This window comes from Parambassis ranga, chromosome 17, assembly GCF_900634625.1.
Source record: "Parambassis ranga chromosome 17, fParRan2.1, whole genome shotgun sequence".
Taxonomy (NCBI): domain Eukaryota; kingdom Metazoa; phylum Chordata; class Actinopteri; family Ambassidae; genus Parambassis; species Parambassis ranga.
In genome coordinates, this window is record NC_041037.1 from 21,779,518 (window position 1) to 21,799,184 (window position 19,667).

General features: G+C 46.2%; 3 protein-coding genes across 3 annotated transcripts; 2 read left to right on the forward strand and 1 right to left on the reverse strand.

The window, feature by feature from the left end:
- Positions 1–1,498: 1,498 nt before the first annotated feature.
- Positions 1,499–7,587, forward strand: LOC114449573 (uncharacterized). Its single transcript, XM_028427337.1, has 4 exons — positions 1,499–1,723; positions 2,944–3,051; positions 3,464–6,569; positions 6,768–7,587. Exons 2-4 carry the CDS (start codon positions 2,952–2,954, stop codon positions 7,189–7,191), a joined length of 3,630 nt encoding a protein of 1,209 aa, XP_028283138.1. The 5' UTR covers positions 1,499–1,723; positions 2,944–2,951; the 3' UTR covers positions 7,192–7,587.
- A 705-nt stretch (positions 7,588–8,292) lies between these two features.
- Positions 8,293–14,209, reverse strand: crfb16 (cytokine receptor family member B16). Its single transcript, XM_028427408.1, has 7 exons — positions 13,896–14,209; positions 13,481–13,607; positions 12,103–12,293; positions 11,906–12,030; positions 11,484–11,631; positions 9,440–9,594; positions 8,293–9,302 (listed from the first exon to the last, which is right to left on the reverse strand). Exons 1-7 carry the CDS (start codon positions 13,990–13,992, stop codon positions 9,180–9,182), a joined length of 966 nt encoding a protein of 321 aa, XP_028283209.1. The 5' UTR covers positions 13,993–14,209; the 3' UTR covers positions 8,293–9,179.
- A 1,394-nt stretch (positions 14,210–15,603) lies between these two features.
- On the forward strand, positions 15,604–18,506 carry cldn15la (claudin 15-like a). The gene is made up of 5 exons (XM_028427419.1): positions 15,604–16,322; positions 17,383–17,547; positions 17,695–17,776; positions 18,009–18,122; positions 18,196–18,506. Exons 1-5 carry the CDS (start codon positions 16,106–16,108, stop codon positions 18,272–18,274), a joined length of 657 nt encoding a protein of 218 aa, XP_028283220.1. The 5' UTR covers positions 15,604–16,105; the 3' UTR covers positions 18,275–18,506.
- The last annotated feature ends 1,161 nt before the right edge of the window (positions 18,507–19,667 follow it).

A 19,667-nucleotide genomic window follows, 5' to 3' on the forward strand; every position in this document is an offset into this window, starting at 1 on the left:
TATGCCAGGTGGCGTCAGTCTGTTTAGGTCCTGCTTTCATAAGTTTTGGAAAAGACACTGGCTGTGTGTGAAACCACTCCCTGATCACTACATGTGGTCTACATAGAGTCTGTATAGAGCCTCCGCCATGTTGTGGTGCTGTCTGAATTCTTAGTGAGAAATTATAGACCCCCCATAGGGCCCTCAATGTATCCCACAATGCATCATGAGAAGTAGTGTCCATCCGATGGTCACTACTTTCAGTGATATGTCCCATCATGCATTGCACAGACCGGCTAAAAGAACATGAAGTGAAGTCACCTGACATAAATATAGTGATAGTTTAAAGAATGCAGCATGAGCGGCTGTGTTTGCTTATTAATGTTTAATAAAACCTTTATTGGGCTGTAACGGAACAAATTATAACTGCTAACAACAGAGTCTGTTTAGCCGGCAGAGACCGGCTCGATAATTGGCGACAGCAATGACGTCATTAACAAATTTGTAAAGTAAATGCTTGTGATGCTCACGGTTTTTAAATTGTTTGTCTGAAGGCTTCGGTTTGGACACAGGAAGCAGTTGTTCGGAGGGTGCAACCCCCATTAAAATACATGGGATCTGCCCTGAGAGGAATGAAAGGAGCACCTACAGTGGCTGGCAAAAGTATTCATAGCCCTTGAACTTTTCCACATCTTCTCACATTATGACCACAAATATAAATATATTTTATTGGAATGTTATGTGAAAGACCAACACAAAGTGGCGACAGCAATGACGTCATTAACAGCGACACAAAGGGAAGAGTGAAAGGTAAAACGTAAAGTAAAGGCAGGAGCAAGCAGGGAAGCGTCTGCACTCTTTTACTGTATAATACTAATTCCTATACAGGATTTGTGCTGTGCATAATTTAAAAAAATAATGTACAAGCTTTGACCAGCACTTGCGGTTCTCTTTGACATGTAACTAGTTCCACATGCTGTCAGCTACAGAAACCGTTCAAACATCATTCTGTTCAGCTCTTCAAGGGCTGTTAAACTTGTATTCGGATTTGTTTAAATATGTTTAATTTTTAAAATATTAATAAAAATTCAAAAGCCATTTAACATTGAAGTCTATTCTAGTTTTTGCTTTGCCGTGACGTTTTTCCACTATAAGTGTGATTTTTAGTTTTGGACTGTTTAATTTTTGCCCTCCTGAATTTAATTTGCTGAAACATGGTTAAGAATTTAAAAAGATGAAGCTTTTATTTTGAAAAGAAGAAAATGTTGAAAAGAACAGTGAATAGGAGAGAAATAAAAAAGAACAGTGTGAACTCTGGCTCATTGTTGATTGGTGAGTAAACAATTACCTGAACAACAGAAGATTAGAGCTTAGAGTTATGAAGTATCTACCTGCCATATCAACAATGATCCTACTCATATTTACCAGGACTAATCAAAGATTAAACGATCCTTTTAACTGTTCGTTGTTTTTTCTGCTGCTTTCTTCTTATCAGTTTTCAGCCATGTTCTATCTCTTTACAAGAAGTGAGACATTTCCAAGAAACTCAGTACAGTAAACCTGAAAGTGAAAGAAAGACACACCACCACCTTTGTCTTATGTCTCCAGGAATTATCGTCTTTTATGAGCAGAGGGCTGGGCTGTGTAGCCACAGACATCTTGCCCCCTGGAGGTGTGTCTTGTTCACAGAGGATATAACATCTAAACGGCAGCACTCCCTCAGCAGACCGAACACATTCACTCTGTGAGTAAACAAGCTTTTTGTGTCTTTTGCATGCACCTGTTGTGTATCTTTGCTGAGTCCTTCATTTTCTGCTTATTAGCCATGTGAACATGGTTGATCTCACCTAAATATGTCACAGAAGAGAAGCTTTTGTAGTGTGCTGGGACCTGGGAGTGTTCTGTCAGGAGGACTGGCTGACACCTGGTTCACCTGGTTTTGCTTTGATTCACATTCATGCAGGCCAAGCTGCAAAGACCTCTTACTCAGATCTACAGGTCATTAACTAGCTGGATCAGCTTGTTGATAGTTTAACAGTACCAGTATCAGTTCACATGTGATCAGTACTGAACCCTACCCCTGTCTGTGTTTTTACAGAAAAACTGCACATCCACCAAACTGCTGCATTTCTGTCTGCTTTTATATCAAAGACATACTGTTATAAATGTACTTTTAGTGGTTGTTAGGTTTGAACTGTGGCAGATTTTATTGACTGTTTTTGTTATCATGAAATACTGTGTATGATTTAATGACTAACCTTTTATTATTTTTCTGCCTCAGCCCCTCCTCAAACAGGCTAACATACATCTACAGCTTCTACTGGCTTTAATTTGCCTCTCTGTCCAACACCTCTCACACTTCTAACACTGATGCTTCCATCTAGAACAGGGGTGTCCAGAGTCCATTCAGATTTTAGATGGTCTTAAAATGTGTTATTTTTGGCCAACCAGCTAAACAGAATAAATCATATAAAATCAACAGGCAATGCTTATTTATATATGACTCATTGTGTAACATGATGTTCTGAGCAGACCATTGTCAGTCGCTGCCTGCGTCGTCACAGTGCGTCACACCATTGGTTACAGCAACACAGAGGGCTCTGAAGGTGCACAGCACTGGTTCAACACTTAGTCACAACTCACCACTAGACCAAAAGTGCTTATACATACAACCTGCTATCAGAGTGTCCGTGCTGCACAAGTGAAGTTCTCCAAAACAGCTTCAATGTGACAGTGAATGCTGCAGCCTAGACCAGATATTATTAAAAGTGATCTGTGCTTCTTTAACTTTCCAGAAATGCGAACATCTGTTTGGCTCCACTGGTGTGAGCAGACTTTCTGTTATAAGCTCTGATGTTTTTGTCCATCTTTATTGTCATCCTATAGAAACACAGCGGACTCAGGTCTGACATGTGAGTGAGTCTGTGAGCTGAATTAACACACTGTACATATTCTGTATTCTAGAATACAATATGACCTCTGAAGGCAGCAACACGATTGAGGTGGCAGCACTTGGCCGGCCCTTTCGCCTCGGCATGCTGTATGATTGCCGCCAAGAATCACTTGTCCCCGGTGAGTGCACTTTGTCTTTAAATTACTCTGGAAGCCCTGTAAGCTGTGGACTGCCTGCAGTACACTTGTGCATGAATAATGTCAACAAAAAAGAACCCATGTACACAAATTCAACCTCATAGAAGAACTACGGTCAAATCTTTTTCAGGGAACATTTAGCCCACTCTAGGTAGAGATGCTTGTCCTGCTGCAGGCTGAGATTAAACATGTCCTATTATTAGGTAAGAATGGGACACAGCTGTGATTATGGGTGGATTGTGGGTGATAGGAGAGAGTGGGACATCTGTGTTATTAAAGATCTTTGCAGCACCATGAGAATAGATTTAAAAAGGCAGACTTGCTTCTTGTCTTGATTGATGTAAAAACACCTTTTGTGAACAGGAAGCTGAACTTTCTTCTGCTCCTTCTGCAGGTGTGACACTGTGGGACAGTGAAGACCTGATGAAACATCTGATAGAAAGGCCTCAGTCCTCTAATGAGTTTGAAATAGTTGCGTCTGAATCAATTGAGGGCAAATCTTCAGCCCTGAATGTTGAAGCCTCTCTGAAGGCCAGTTTCCTGGGTGGACTGGTTCAGGTTGAGGGTTCAGCCAAATACCTGAATGACAGTAAGACCTCCAGAAACCAGGCCAGGGTAACACTGAAGTACAAGGCGACCACAAAGTTCCAGGAGCTGTCGATGAACCATCTTGGAAGAGGCAACATGAAGCATCAGGATGTGTTTGATAAAGGCTTAGCAACACATGTGGTCACAGGTATTCTTTATGGGGCACAGGCCTTCTTCGTGTTTGACCGTGAGGTGTCTGAGAAGGAAGATCGTCAAGACGTTGAGGGGAACCTGAAGGTGGTCATCAACAAGATCCCTCTTCTTTCTGTAGAGGGTGAAGGCTCCCTGAAAATGAAAGACGAGGACACAGCAAAGGCTGATAAATTCTCCTGCAGATTCTATGGAGACTTTTTACTGGAGAAAACTCCAACAACCTTCCAGGATGCAGTTCAGGTCTACCAAAGCCTGCCGAAACTACTAGGAGCTGACGGAGAAAAGGCCGTACCAGTGAAGGTCTGGCTGCTGCCTCTGACTGCTTTAGATTCTTCTGCTGCTAAACTCGTCCGTGAGATCAGTGTGGGACTAGTTCATGAAGCACAGAGCGTCCTGGAGGACTTCACAGAGCTGGACATGAGGTGCAACGATGCTCTGAGCACCCCCACAGCACAGCAGTTCCCACAGATCACCGACAAGCTTCGACACTTTAAAGAAATGTGCTCTGAGTTCAAGCTGGTGTTCCAACAAACTCTGGCAAAGAAACTTCCGTCAATCCGAGGAGGAGGCGAAGAGGAGGCTGAGCTCGCAGAGGTCCTGAAGAAGAGACGTTCTTCACCTTTCAACAGTAAAAACCTGAACGCCTGGATGGACTGTAAAGAGAGAGAAATCTACACCTTGATGTCTTTCACCAACATGATGAAAAACACCAAAATCCTCCCATCTGAAGTCCTCCTGTACAAGGAAAGTCTGAGTGCAGAGACGGCTGTGTGTTTTGTTTTCACCTCACTGGGACGTGCTGAACCGTTCCTCTCAGCTTTATCAGACTACTTAAGAGGAGGAACCAAACCAGACGACCCCCAACATCGACACAGTCATGATGTGGAGAAGGAGCAGTGGTACCTGTCAAGAGAAACAGCAGAGAAAATGAGGAAGAACGCAAAGCTCTTCAGAGACTTTGCAGAGGCCAACAAAGAAAACCAGAACATCAAGTTCCTGACTGTGGGTCTAACAGATGAGACACGCCAAGGTTCAACCATCTATCTTTATAAAGACGGCTTGTCTGACAGTGAGAACTTTGAGCCTCCTTCAAAGCCTGAAACTGTGGCAGCAGGTGACATAAACCACGACAGTGTGTCGCTGAAGGTTTCTCCTCCCAGATGTGGAGCAGAGAACATCACCTCCTACTCTGTGGAGTTCTGTGTGAGTGGAGAGGATGGATGGCAGCAAAAGACTGAACCAAAAGCTGAAGAGGTCACAGTGAGCGGCCTGAGGCCAAACACAGAGTACCAGTTCAGATGCAGAGCAGTGACCTCAGCTGGTGTTGGGCCGGCAGCTGCTCTCAGTGATCCCATTAAAACGTTACCCTGCAGCCCTCCTGGAGAACCTCATGTTGAACCAACCTCGTGTGACATATCAGTGAGCTGGGAGAAGCCGGCTGAGCTCGGACAGGATGTCCAGATATCAAGCTACGTGGTGGAGTACTCAGAAACAGACCCTGCAAAGAAAGAAGAAGAACTGCAGTGGAAACAAATGATGTCAAGAGGTGAAAGGGGGGTCATTTCAGGGCTTCAGTCAGAGACCAGGTATGCAGTCAGGGTCAGGTGTGATTGTGGAGCAGCTGGCAGGAGCAAAGACAGCATCACTGTCCATGTCTGCACCACAACAGTCACACTCCCAGATCCTGTTAAATTCTCCTTCTTCAAAGGATCAGGTGGCCCCAAGCAGCTGGCTCATACTGTTAAGGCACAAAGCAAACTGCTGCAGAAAGGACCTCCAGATATTTATAAAATTCCACTTCAACAGAAAAAGATCAAAGTGCAGGGCTGCCAACGTTTCAGTTTTGGGAAGGAGACTCACAAACATAACCGCACCACAATGGTTCTGGGAGCCACTGGTGCTGGGAAGTCAACTCTCATTAATGGGATGATCAATTACATTCTAGGTGTTAAATGGGATGATTCATATCGGTTTAAGTTGGTTGATGAGGGTCAGTCCACATCAGCAGCTCACAGCCAGACCTCTGAGGTCACCGTGTACCAGATCAACCACCAAGCCGGGTTCACAGAGCCCTTCTCTCTGACCATCATTGACACTCCAGGCTTTGGAGACACCAGAGGCATAGACAGAGACAGGGAGATCACAGAGCAGCTCAGAAACCTCTTCTCTGATCCATGTGGTGTCAGTGAGGTTGATGCTGTGTGTTTTGTGGTTCAGGCCGCTTTAGCACGACTCACACCAAGACAGAAATACGTGTTTGACTCTGTGCTCTCAATCTTTGGCCAAGATGTGGCAGAGAACATCAGAGTTCTGGTGACGTTTGCAGACGGTCAGCGACCACCAGTCCTAGAGGCCATCACAGAGTCAGGTGTCCCCTGTCCTAAAACAAAAGCTGGACTACCAGTCCACTTCAAATTCAACAATTCAGCACTGTTTGCACACAACAACCCATCTGCAGCTAAGAGCCCAGGTGATGATGATGATGATGGTGGTGGTGATGATGATGATGATGATGGAAGCTTTGATAAGATGTTTTGGGACATGGGGACCAGCAGCATGAAGAAGTTCTTTGCTGCTCTGTCTAAGATTGAAACTAAAAGCTTGACCCTGACAAAGCAGGTCCTCAGAGAGAGACAGCAGCTCGAGGTCTTGGTGGAGAATCTGCAGCTGCAGGTTAAAGTCGGGTTAGCCAAGCTGGAGGAGATAAAAGAGACAAGTGAGAAACTTAAAGAGCACGAAGCAGAGATCAGCAGACATGAGAACTTTGAGTTTACAGTCATAGTCAGAAAACCTTTTCAAGAAGATATCTCTGGTAGTGGAAACTTCATCACCAACTGTCAGCAGTGTCATGTGACCTGTCACTACCCCTGTAGCAGAGCGAAGGATTCAGATAAAAGAAATTGTTCTGCAATGGGATCAAATGGATACTGTACTGAGTGTCCAGGTAAATGCTTCTGGAATTTACATTATAATCAGATGTACAGGTTTTTGTATTTAGACGTGACTGAAAAACGAACAATACAAGACCTGAAAGAAAAGTACGAGAAAGCTAAAGGAGAGAAGATAACTGTTCAGGGAGTGATTGACAGGCTGAAGGCTGAATATGATGATGTACAAGCTGAGGTGGTCAGACTGATGGAGACTTCTGCTGAATGCCTGAACAGACTCAAAGAGATCACACTGAAACCAAACCCTCTCTCCACTCCTGAATATATTGACATGCTGATTGAAGGAGAGAAATCTGAGGCCAGACCAGGCTGGAAGCAGCGAGTCCAGTCTCTAATCAGCATGAGACAAAAAGCAGAGTACATGGCCAGAGTAGAGAGAGGAGAGAAGCTCTTAGATCATCAGGAATCTTTGGATTCTGCTTCTCCTTATTAGGCGATTAGAGTGTCCATGGACTGAAGCTGAGTCCTGTGCTGCTGATTTAACAGAAGAGGTCAAAGGTCATCCTTCTTCATATACTCCAAAGATTGTTTCTATAATGAGCACACAGTTCATCCTTTATATTCTGATTGATCAGGTATGTTTTATTATTGATTACTTCATGCTGTCAGTATCTTTGAATCATTAAAGTTTGTGATCATTGTTTTCATCATGATCTTTCATTCCTGTGTGTTCTCCTGTATTCATGTCATCACAGTGATCATGTGACCTTTGCCTTGAGGCACGTTCTGATTGTAAAATGCACCATATCGATAACATAAAATTTAATTTGACTCTTTGATGTGTTCTTGTAGACGTTAAAAAATAACAAGCAAAATGCAAATTAGTATGTACAGGACTTCAGGTGCATGGGTGAAAAACTGCTGCAGGATGCTGGGTGCCAGCATGAGATGTATTTACTACATGCATGTACAATAAAGCAGAAAGAAGTGATTGGATGTAATATCTGTGGACGCTCTCATTCATCCAGGTCATAGTCATTTCCAAGAGTTTAAATTGAGGCAATTGGACTCAAGGATTGTTGGATGTAATTCTTCTTTGTCTTCACCACTCACCGTGTGTGTGTGTGTGGTCTCCTGTGTAGAGGTCTGGTCTCTGATGGTTGGACCTGCGGTGTCCCTGTGACACATGAAGGTTCTCTGGTCTGTTTTTGTGGCCAACATGGTGGCTGCAGCTTCAACAGATTCAAGACTTCTAGAAACTATAGGAACATGTGAGGACAGCTGTGGGTTCACTAGGATCCAGACCAGGAGGTAAACTGTCCTAAAGCAGCAGTGGAGGCTTGATCATGTATTTCAGAGATGTGTTTAACATTTGAACAGCTCACCACAGAGATCCAGTCACTTCCATCCAGTGTTTCATCATCAACACATGGTGTAGAATGACTGATTCCTGCAGTGACTCTGTAAACAGGACACAATGAGCCTGCTGGATATTTTCTACACATCAAATATTTCATCAGAGGCCAACATGGACCAGGCCAAACATCCAGTCACATGTTGGAGCCTGCAGCTTCTTTACAGTTCAATGTGGGTCTGCTGGTCTCTGCAGGACCATGGAGCCCCTCACAGTCCTGTGCTGCAGCAGTTTAACATGAAAGCTCCTAAAGTAGAACACATGAAGGGATCTGGATCTCATGTCTGTGTTAGACAGCTTCACATCATGTCCTTCATTTATCATGAGAATGTTTTGGAACATAAAGAGTGAGTGAGGCGTCACAAACTTGAACAGTTTGTTAAAGTTGTGTGTGTGTTGTGTGTCAGTGTGTGTCTGTCCTGGACCCGTCATGCTGGAGTCCTCAGACAGAGACAGCAGTACATGTTTACTGCCTGCAGGGTGGCGACATCTGACAGATTTATTTTGTCTGATAGCTGTTTCCTTTTTGAGACAGACGGGGGCAGCAGATGGTAAAGAGTCCAGGCTGGACGGATCTGCTCCCCCTGCAGGACTACTCAGGGCCCTGCAGTCCTCGGTCATCAGGGGTCTGGCCTTCATTGTTGTCTCTGTTGGACTCTATCCCACTTTACAGTCTGGATTCTCTCTGACCCTGTGTTGCCTCCTCTCATTATCTGAGTCTAACTTCCTGTGTATCACTGTCGTGCTGCTTCTTTATTGGACGAAGCATCGTCATGGTTACACTGACTGTCTGCAGAGAACAGGAAACAACCTGCAGGTTAATGAGTCCCTCAGTCTTCTGTGGACTGTTACAGAGGACGGTGCTGATGATTCCTGCAGACACTTCATGTCGTCTTTATGTTCATCATTAATCCAGAGATCCTCTGGGTCTCTGTTCCCTTCAGACCACCAGCTCAGGAGGGGGCGAACTGTGTCATGTGACTCTTTGTGATCCTGTTAGAGAGCAGCTGCTTCTAGTCTCTCTTCAGTCTTTGTTCCTTTAGATTTGGTCCACAGTGATCAGGGTCTCAGTCTGCCTGCTGTGATGTGGATCCAGCGGGGTCCACGCTCAGCACCACAGAGATCTGCTCACAGAGCCCCTCCTCCTCCTGAGGACGCACCGAGTGTTGTGGAAACTTCCAGTCACCTTTCTGCAGAGACCAAAGAAAATATTAAAATATAGTTTGTTCAGGCAGTAAGAGGAGCAGGTGGCAGTACCACTGTTCCACCAGCAGGGTGTGGTAAAACCCTGCCGCTGGACTAACATGGTCACAGTAACAGCACTGACCAGGGAGCCAGGCAGCAGCTCTTTGTGGAAGAACGTCTGGCAGACGTCTGGACGGCAGTGAATGACGGACCAGAACACAGCGAACAGGAGGCCCGCCGTGATGACCACGGTCAGCGTCAACGTGGTCGGCCTCCTCCAGGTGGCAGCATCCGGACCTGAGTCAGGCAGACAGAAATATCTGTGTAAGAAATAAGGTTCAGGAACAACATGACACCGTTTTCATCATGGTGGCACATTTTTATCTTCTAAAGGAAAGACTAAGACTAGAAAGTTGAAATTAACGTGTGTGTGTGTGTGTGTGTGTACCTGTGATTGTCACACAGTGTGAGTCTGTGTGTGTGTACCTGTGATTGTCACACAGTGTGTGTGTGTGTGTACCTGTGATTGTCACACAGTGTGTGTCTGTGTGTGTGTACCTGTGATTGTCACACAGTGTGAGTCTGTGTGTGTGTACCTGTGATTGTCACACAGTGTGTGTGTTAGGGTTGGGCGATATTGGCAAAAAAATGAATCACGATTAATTGTGGCATTTAGCCGATAACGATTAATTTGACGATTAATTGATGACAGTTGCACTTACATGTTTTTGACTCTAAATTGGCACAGTGTTCTAGCATGATACCGACAAATCATCAGTCAAGTTAACTACTTCATTCACAACAGGTTAAGCTGGTGAGTAGTGATCAGGCACCAACCAGCCATGGAAATATGTATTGATAATATTGAGGCACAAACTGCTTCAAAATAATAATGAAGCAAACATTTAAAGTAACTTTGTCCTTCAAATGTTTTTATCTTAAGGTCACAAAGCATGTCAACATTAAAATTAAACAGACAAATAGACAAACAAAGTTCAGAAAAGTCACATCAGTGATTATTTCAAGTTAAAAAATGTGTCTGCGCAAATGAACCTGTGACTGGAATATGTCCCACACTAGTGCATGTTTTCACTCAGACTGTAGAACAGCAGCAGAAAAAACAAACAAACAAACAAACCGGACAATTTCACATTTAAATGTGTGTCTGTGCAAATCAACCTACGTTACGTTCTTCCAGCGCTTCGTTTGGTCGTAAGGAGAACAATGACTAAACGTATCGCGGATTCTCGGCTGAGTGGAATTCTTTCCAATATCTGCTGGAGGAGACTTCGCTGTTGTAATGTTTCCTATGTTGCTGTGGAGTCCGTAAATAAAGATCGGAGTTTATTCATTTGATACGAGCAAAAATTCAGTTACTATAGCAACAACCAACGCTACACGCGTCACCTAATGCATGTCGCGGCACTATATACAGCTGTAGTGTAGTGTTGTGTCCTCGTTGCGCTTTCTTCGTGCTCGGGCTTATGGTGACAGACGTTGAACTTATGTTAGAAACGTGCTGCTCCGCATTATTTAACTGAACACCACTGCCTTTTTATTGTTATTGTGGGCTCACATGTGCGCGGGTGATGGTGAGACTACGCCGCACACAAAAATGCGTCATCATGACGAGGCACTAATCGCCGTAATCGATAAGTGGCAAATATTAATCGATTACAGTTTTTCTGACGATTAATTGCACACGATACGATTTTGCACAAGCCTAGTGTGTGTGTGTACCTGTGATTGTCACACAGTGTGTGTCTGTGTGTGTGTACCTGTGATTGTCACACAGTGTGTGTGTGTGTGTGTGTACCTGTGATTGTCACACAGTGTGTGTCTGTGTGTGTGTGTGTGTACCTGTGATTGTCACACGGTGTGTGTGTGTGTGTGTGTGTGTACCTGTGATTGTCACACAGTGTGTGTCTGTGTGTGTGTGTGTGTGTACCTGTGATTGTCACACAGTGTGTGTCTGTGTGTGTATACCTGTGATTGTCACACAGTGTGTGTGTGTGTGTGTGTACCTGTGATTGTCACACAGTGTGTGTGTGTGTGTGTGTGTGTGTGTACCTGTGATTGTCACACAGTGTGTGTCTGTGTGTGTGTGTGTACCTGTGATTGTCACACAGTGTGTGTCTGTGTGTGTATACCTGTGATTGTCACACAGTGTGTGTGTGTGTGTATACCTGTGATTGTCACACACTGTGTGTCTGTGTTGCTGCTCTTAAGCTGTGCATCCAGAACAGTCTGAGCTCTGACGCAGTACACAGTTCCGGCCTGCAGGGCGGGGACAGTCAGCTGTTTCTGCTCAGCAGGCATGGAGTGGACGACAGCCTGAAAGAAGAAGACAAAGAGCAGAGTGAGGGTCTGATGCTCACAGATGAACAAATGTCAAAAGATTAGAAGGACAGATGCGAGAAAAGGAGGCAAAGAGAGAGGAGGGGACAGATCTGAGCTCCCTCTGGAGGACTGGAGGTCTGCTGGTAGACCAAGTGGACCCTCAAGTGGACTCAGGCACACAAAGAGACAAAAAAGAGGACACAAAGGTGGACAGAGGGAAAAAGAGAAGATTCATGAAGAAGCAGGAGGAGGCAGAGCCAGGACAGACCTGCAGGTCCTCGCCTTTCTTCCACACCCTCACACTGACAGTGGACGTCAGAGGAAGTCTGTCAAAGGACACCTGGAGGACGTCCCCCGCCGTGGTGACCTTCACGTCCGGCGGCGTCACCACAGCTGCACACAGGGTTTAACCTTTTCATCCGTTCAGAACCAGAACTGTGTCGATAAAACCAGCGACTGTCTTACTGTCTCTCCGGTTGAAGGGCCGGCTCAGTCCGCTCCAATCCGACCGCCGCAACCCGCACCGCGCTCTCACCCGGACGTTGTAGTCAGAGTCAGATCCCAGGTCAAAGGTCAGGTCGCAGAGAGCGTAGGGGATCAGCTGACACTCGGCGGCGTCCAGCCAGCGGCCGTCCTGAAGCAACAGCTCGAACTCTCTGCAGGATGGAAACAGACGATGTCTGCCATTTTGATCACACACAGCTAGCTGTTAGCATGCTAACTAGCTCGGACTGTATCCATCCATCATCTGAACCCTCTTTGTCCTGCAGTGCAGGGTCACTTTGATTCACTGTTCACTCAGTTTTTAGCATTAGCTTTGTTAAGTGGAGATCCTCAAAAGAAAGACGCTGCCTGTGACTAAGCTGGAGGCAGAGCTGTTCTCATGGGTTGTTTGGATCCTCTGATTGTGTTGTGTCTCTTCTTTGTTGTGTTGTGTGTCTGTGTGGCTGTTCTGTGTCTCAAACCTTTTGAAGCAGTGCAGCAGCTGCAGGAATGTTCCTTAGAATTTAATTAAAGTTCTGTGATTGCACCAAACACACACACACATACCTGCTGATCATTAGTCACACAACAGGTGTGTTATCAGCTCATATAACCGGCTCAGCAGCAGGTGGAGGCCGCAGCAGGATGTTTATGTTATTATGTCAGACTGCAGCCATCATGAGAGTTCAGTCACTTCTGTTTTTATGTAAATGTTTGTGTTAACAGAAGTATTAAAAAGTGCAGTTCACCCTGCAGCCTCTAGGGGCTGGCTCCAAAAGTGAGTCAATCCCATTGACAGTAAAAACTATGGACAGAGCTTCCATGACGTCACCTGTTGGTTTCTGAAGAGCCGTTCTGAGGCTCGGTGGGAGGCTCTGGGACGTGCTGACCGCCACCCTGTTGGCAGCGTCTCGTCAGCCAAAACTCCAAATATGGACAAAGAGGGGGAGCACGAGCGTTGTTTAGGGGGGCGCGCGATCGTGGAAGCAGGAAACTTGCGCTGTGATACGGCAACCGCCTGTCCCTCAAGCGGCAACGCCCATAATTATGCATAATAAGTCCGAAAATAATTAAAACAAATCTGTTGCAAAAGAAAATATTTCGGCATGGTGACAGCACGAGTTTCCTGCTACTGCGATCACAGCAGGGGGCGTCACACAAGCTTTGTTCATAGTTTTCTACTGTCAGTGGGTGTTATTTACTCACAAAATCCTGAGGAGAGCTCTAAAAATTCTAACCAACACACACCGCAGAGAAGAAATGTTGGTCATGTGACTGCAGCTCACATGTGACTCCATCATGGCTTCCTGCTGGGTGCTGAGGAGGACAGCTGTTTTTACTGAATCTTGTTGAAACTTACCCCTGGTACTGGACTGAGTAGAGGACTGTAGTGTTGCATGATGCCTGCAGGGGGAGCCACCTCAGTGTGTGTTTCATGTTGACAGACTCCATGGAAACGCCGCTGGGAGCCGGCAGCATCCAGACATCTGCAGCCAGGGTACAAACATTACAATCAAAGGTCATCGTGACACCCGCCTGTCAATCAAGGAGGCCACGCCCCTCTACTTGCAGGTGAGTCGTCATCTAAAACAGTGTAAACATGGATGTCTGTGGGACTGACCCACTTTCAGATCCAGCCTCTAGTGGCCACTGCTGGAAACTGCAGATTTTGCTTCATGTTTCAGCAGCAGAAGTTACAAACGCGTGGAAACTTGGTGAGGGGCACGCCTGCATTGGGAAGCTGTTAAAGTGTGTGGAGCTGAGGGTGAACTCACCGCGTGTGACGTCCAGCAGCATCATGGCCGTCAGCAGGCTCACAGAGCACCTCGGTGCTGCGAGCTCAGATCTCCACCGTCCACATGTGAGCTCCATCCAGAAGACGGTGGATAAAGATGAGAGGGGTTATTAGATCCTGGTGCAGCTTCAGGAAACGTCAGACCGTGTTTCAGCATTTGTCTGAGCAGCAGTTTGCCGTGTGAGGCTCGGAGCGACCCATCCTACACTGCAGAGGCGAGCCGGTGTGTCTGCATGCTGAGGGTGGAATCAGGGCTGCAGGACCGGTCTGACCTGTCTTCAGTTCCCTCCAGGCCTCAGGCATCTCCTTTGATTTAAACTGAGAACATACCTGTGAGGATGACGTGCTGAGAGACACAACGATCAACCAAGAGGACCGTCAGGGCTTCTGACTGCAGCTGCAACCTGTCCGGCCTTCATGTGAGTGCACATGAAGGCCGTCCACAGCAGGACTCATGTCAGGACTTTACTTCTGGTTTCAGTTTACTGTTTTATGAGCGAAAACATCTTTACAGCTTCTCCACCATTCTCCTGACAAGACGACGACTTCTGACCTGAATATTTTACACGCACCTACTCACACGACCACAGGAGGGCGCCCCACTGTGAAACACTGTTGGAGCTACTGGCTGCTCTCCTGCTGCTTCAATGGTTGGACTTACATCTGTCTCCTTTTAACTTTGACTTCTTCAAAGAAACACACACTGAATAAATGTTGTCATAAAATCTAATTTACTGCAGCGTGCCAATGAAAACAAATGATTCTATATATATAACCTAAAGTAGGATGGTGTGTTGTCCTGATCCTTTGTTTCAGTCAGACTTTGGACTGTGAGGGCGATCAAACATTAACTGTCACCAACCATAAAACACACACACACACACTGACTGCTCATCATCGTCTGCACACATTAAAACGTTCACACAGAAGCAGCCAAAGGTCACAGCACCATCAGACTTCCTGTTCCTGTTTGTGGCGGCTCTTCACTGCTTCGCTTCTCTCTGAGCTTTACGAAACGTCTGCAAACAAACTGCTGCAGAACAAACAGAGAGAGGGGACACTCAGTTCCCACTTTAACCCCAGTTATTAATTTATTTAAAACTTTTCATTCAATTTAATTCAACACTGACGCACTAAAAACCGCAGTTCCTCCAGTGTCCACTAGAGGCTTCAACAGTGAGTTAATCCTCATAGACCTCCTTGTTAAAATGTCACCTTTACAGAAGAAATAAACCTAAACAGACTGTGTTTGTCTCCACTGTGGACGGATGAGGAAGAGTTGTTATATTCATTAATATGATTTCCTGTTATATTAATATTTCACATCTGTTCACAGGTGAACTTCCTGCTCAACCTCTCTGCCTGTGTTTGGATTGTTTTTCTGGACTGAGACGCTGCTAACATGGCCCTCGAAGCGGCTCTTCAGAGGCCGCCGCAGACCGTTCCTCCATATTTATTTACAGTTTGACGTCATCACCAGAGAAACACCCTGAAACACATCATCATCCAGGTCATTGACAGTCAGGAGCCTGAGACAGCCGGACTGTCGAGTTTCTGGAAGACGTGTTGCTGCGGCTCCAGGGTGGTGAGGATATGAGGCTGATGCTTCCAGGCCTTGGAAATGACCTGTACGTGACCTGCTGTCTGTCATGCTGTCTGTGTCTGGAGGATCATCGTGTCAGCTGATGGTGGCCGATGGGAAAGTTTTGTTAAATGTTATGAACCATTGTTGTTACTCTAAACCCAACCCAGCCTGGAAAGCGATCGGAAGCAACACCTGCGACAGAAACCCAGAGCCGGTTCTGAGGCTGGTGATGGTCCACCGATGTGCAGTTTGTGAGAATGTGTTCACCTGACCCTGATGACGCCGCTCTAACGGGTTATCAGGTCATACAAACGCTGCCTGTGTGACACTCGGCCTTCTATCTCTGACAGCTGTGGATGGTCGCCACGGTTACCTGGGGCGTGGCTGAAGACTCATCGCCGTCGTCAGCTCTCGATGGGAGGTGAGTGGGGCTCTGCAGGGAGTGGCCCTGCAGTTTATGGCCCCTGGCAGAGTGTAAAGTCCTCATGCTGGAGGCACAGACGTCAGACCTGCACTCACACCTGACACCAGACCTCACACCTGACGGGACCGTCTGAGCCGCCTCTGGATTTCTGCTGCTGTTTTTTCCCAGACACACTGCGACCATGTCGATGGCTGTGGAAGCGACCGGCTTCATCATGTGCATCATCAGCTGGCTGATCACAGGAGCCGCGCTGGCCAACGATTACTGGAAGATCTCCACCGTGTCCGGCAGCGTGATCATCTCCCAGCGGCAGTTTGAAAACTTATGGCACGCCTGCGCCGAGAACAGCGCCGGTATCGCCGAGTGTCGGGACTTTGAATCGCTGCTCGCCCTCCCCGGTAAGATGAGTCTGTGGATGTTACAAAACTGTCTGAGGCCAATCAATCACCTTTGATTTGAATCTGTTCTCATTTTAAAAGTGTATCAGAGAAATCAGGCCCTCGCGCCCTGAGGCACCACTTCTGACTGTGGCATCCAAAGGTTGGCGGGTTTTTACAGCCAGACGTTTCCCGCCCAAAACAAAATGAAGATCAGATAATCTGAAAACACCAGCTCCCCTCAGACAGCTCATCCCACAGTACTGATAAGGTGTATTGATTTTATAATGTGTTTTTAATGCTCTAACCTTCATATCACTGGTTAGACGCCATTTTAAACCTCCTAATCCTTTGAACCAACGAGGAGCCGCGCTCTCCTCACTTTAACCTGATGTTCCCTCCTGATGGAGCTGGACTGAACCGTCACTCTGGCTGTGGATCATTCAGCTTCTTTGCAGCTGTTTGTCCAGAGACAGGAAGTCCATGTTTGTTTAATCATCATAATCACTGAAACCAGGCCGCCATCATCATCCTCCACTGAAACCATCTGAGGCTCGTAAAGAGGCGCGGCAGCTTTTTATGGTCCGCTCGTTAATGAATGACTCTCAGCCCAGCTCCAGGCTGGACATATGAAGGTGTGAACATGTAGGCGGCGGTGGATGGCTGATCTATGCTCATCCAAGTCTCAGAGGAAAATGAGAATATTTCAGATTAAAGATTAGATTATTGTAATTAAGGCTAAATTATTCATAAATAATCATTCTGAGCTGTAGATGTGTTCAAATCTTTTATTCTTACTTTGGTGTATCAAACACAGACTGTGAGTAAATATGGACGAACCTTCTGTGGTGAGGCTCCGCCCATCGCTGTGTCTGTCGGGGCCTCTAGTGGAGCTTCTGCTCCAGGCAGTCTCACGGGTTCTGAGAGGTTCAGGATGTGAACCTTGTCCAGGAACTCAGACAAGCTCCGTCTGTGTCCTGTCAGCAGCCCCACACTGAGGGTGTCCTGTGTGCTTCACACTCACCGTGCATCCGTCCACCTCTGAGACCATCCTGGTTAAACCATGTCTCCCTGTCCGCAGCCCACGTGCAGGCGTGTCGCGCCCTCATGATCATCTCTCTGCTGCTCGGCCTCGGCTGCATGATCGTGGCTCTGCTCGGACTCAAGTGCATCAAGATCGGCTCCACCACTGACGAGTCCAAGGCCAAGATCGCCTTCACAGGAGGGATCATGAGCATACTGGCTGGTGCGTCTGCTGGAAAACACACACAACACACAACACACGACACAGCAGACATACAAAACTGATGCATCACAGCCGCCAGGCCCAAGACGCAGTGATGACTGAGTGTGTGTGTGTGAATACTGTGTTAATGCCTGTGTGTGTGTGCAGGTCTGTGCTCCATGATAGCTTGCTCCTGGTACGCCTACAGAGTCGTTCAGGACTTCAACAGCCCGTTCTACGGAGGAGTGAGGTGAGCCGAGCCGCACTGAGGATTACACCCAGAAACACGACCATGGATCCTGTTAGCATGAATGTACCATGTGTCGCCTCTGGGGGGTGTGTTGGATGGTTTCAGTGCTTAGTCATGTTTTAATAATAATAAATAATTTAATAATCTTTCCTTCTGTGGTGAGTAGAGCATGAAGCGATTGAGCTGCTTGTGTGGTTACAGAGCATTTGTTGTGTGTTTGTGTTGTGTGCAGGTTCGAGCTCGGCACTGGTCTCTACATGGGATGGGGCGGAGCCAGTCTGGCCATACTGGGCGGAGCTTTTCTCTGCACCGCCTGTAAGAGAGCATCACCCGGTGGCAAGAAAGGGTAAGCACACATCCTGCCTTGAGCTTCATGTCACTGTTCCACTGTCGTGATCCCGGCTCTGTTGTTTTGGCAGCGGTTACTATGGAAACCCACCACAGAAGGTGTACACAGCCACGGCCAAATCAGACCCGGACTCCCGAGCCTACGTCTGAACACACACACACACACACACTACCTGCGCGCTGTGTGAGGCTCGCTAAGACGAGTGTTTTTTTATTTGTGTGGACGAGCGTCACACACACATTGTGTACACTCTGTTGTTGTTCTGTCCTTGTTCCTATTTGAGGGGTTTTGAGGTGGAATTGTTGGTTTTCAGGATTTGTTGCTGATTTCAGTGATTTATGGCCGTTTGTTATTATCTGAATAAAGTTTGTATTAAATAAAGTTTGACTTCATCAGATTATTAAACACAGTCATAACACAGACTGTAAATCATGCTGAAACACACGGAGCTCTGCTGCTGAGCTGACAGACAGCTCCACTCCTACACTGAGTGCACACCTTTGTATTTATATGCTGTGTGTGTGTGTGTGTGTGTGTGTGTCTGCTGTAATCTCCTGTGTAATAATGATGATTAATGCACTGCAGTAATCCACCTCTGTCTGTTTACCTGCTGACAGGCAGAACAGTGGATTAAAGCCCCACAGCATCACTCTCACTATCTATAGACCTCCACACACAGACACACACACACACAGACACACACACCGTGGACTGGATCAGACCCGCGGCTTCACCTTCAGGTCGTCTCTGGACAATCTCCTGATGTCAAAAGTTCGAACACGTCTTTATTTTAACACGTCTGTTTACACTGAAAAACATCACACTGATTATTATTATTATTATTACAAATACTGAGGTAATTGTGTTTTTAAAGAATTTCCCCTCAGGGATAAATAAAGTAATTTTGATTCTTCCCTGTTAAACCGCAGCATGTTTATTGTTGTCACAGTAAACAGCCTTAGGTATAATAATATATATTCATGAATAATAATAATATTATAATATTAAATCTATTTAAAAACATGACTCAGCTTGAAGAAATGTCGTTCGTCTGTTCATCATATGAAATGTTGTAACGCTGCATCCATCACTTTGTGAAACGTGGACACACAATGTGTGAGGACAGAAAGGACGGAGAGGACAGAGAGGACAGAGGTCACCGTGAGCTGTCACTCGGAGCCTTTACTCTATAGTTTTATAATCTGCACTTTATTTAAAGTCGCTGTGTCTCTGTCTCTGTGCGTCTCTGTGTCTTTCTGTCTCTGTGTGACTTTGTCTGTGCCTCTGTCTCTGTCTCTGTGTCTCTCTGTGTGTCTCTGTGTGACTTTGTCTGTCCCTCTGTCACTGTCTCTGTGTGTCTCTGTGTGACTTTGTGTGTCTCTGTGTGACTTTGTGCATCCCTCTGTCTCTGTGTGTCTCTCTGTGTGTCTCTGTGTGTCTGTCTCTGTGTGTCTCTCTGTGTGTCTCTCTGTGTGTCTTTGTGTGTCTTTGTGTGTGTCTCTGTGTGACTTTGTGCGTCCCTCTGTCTCTGTCTCTGTGTGT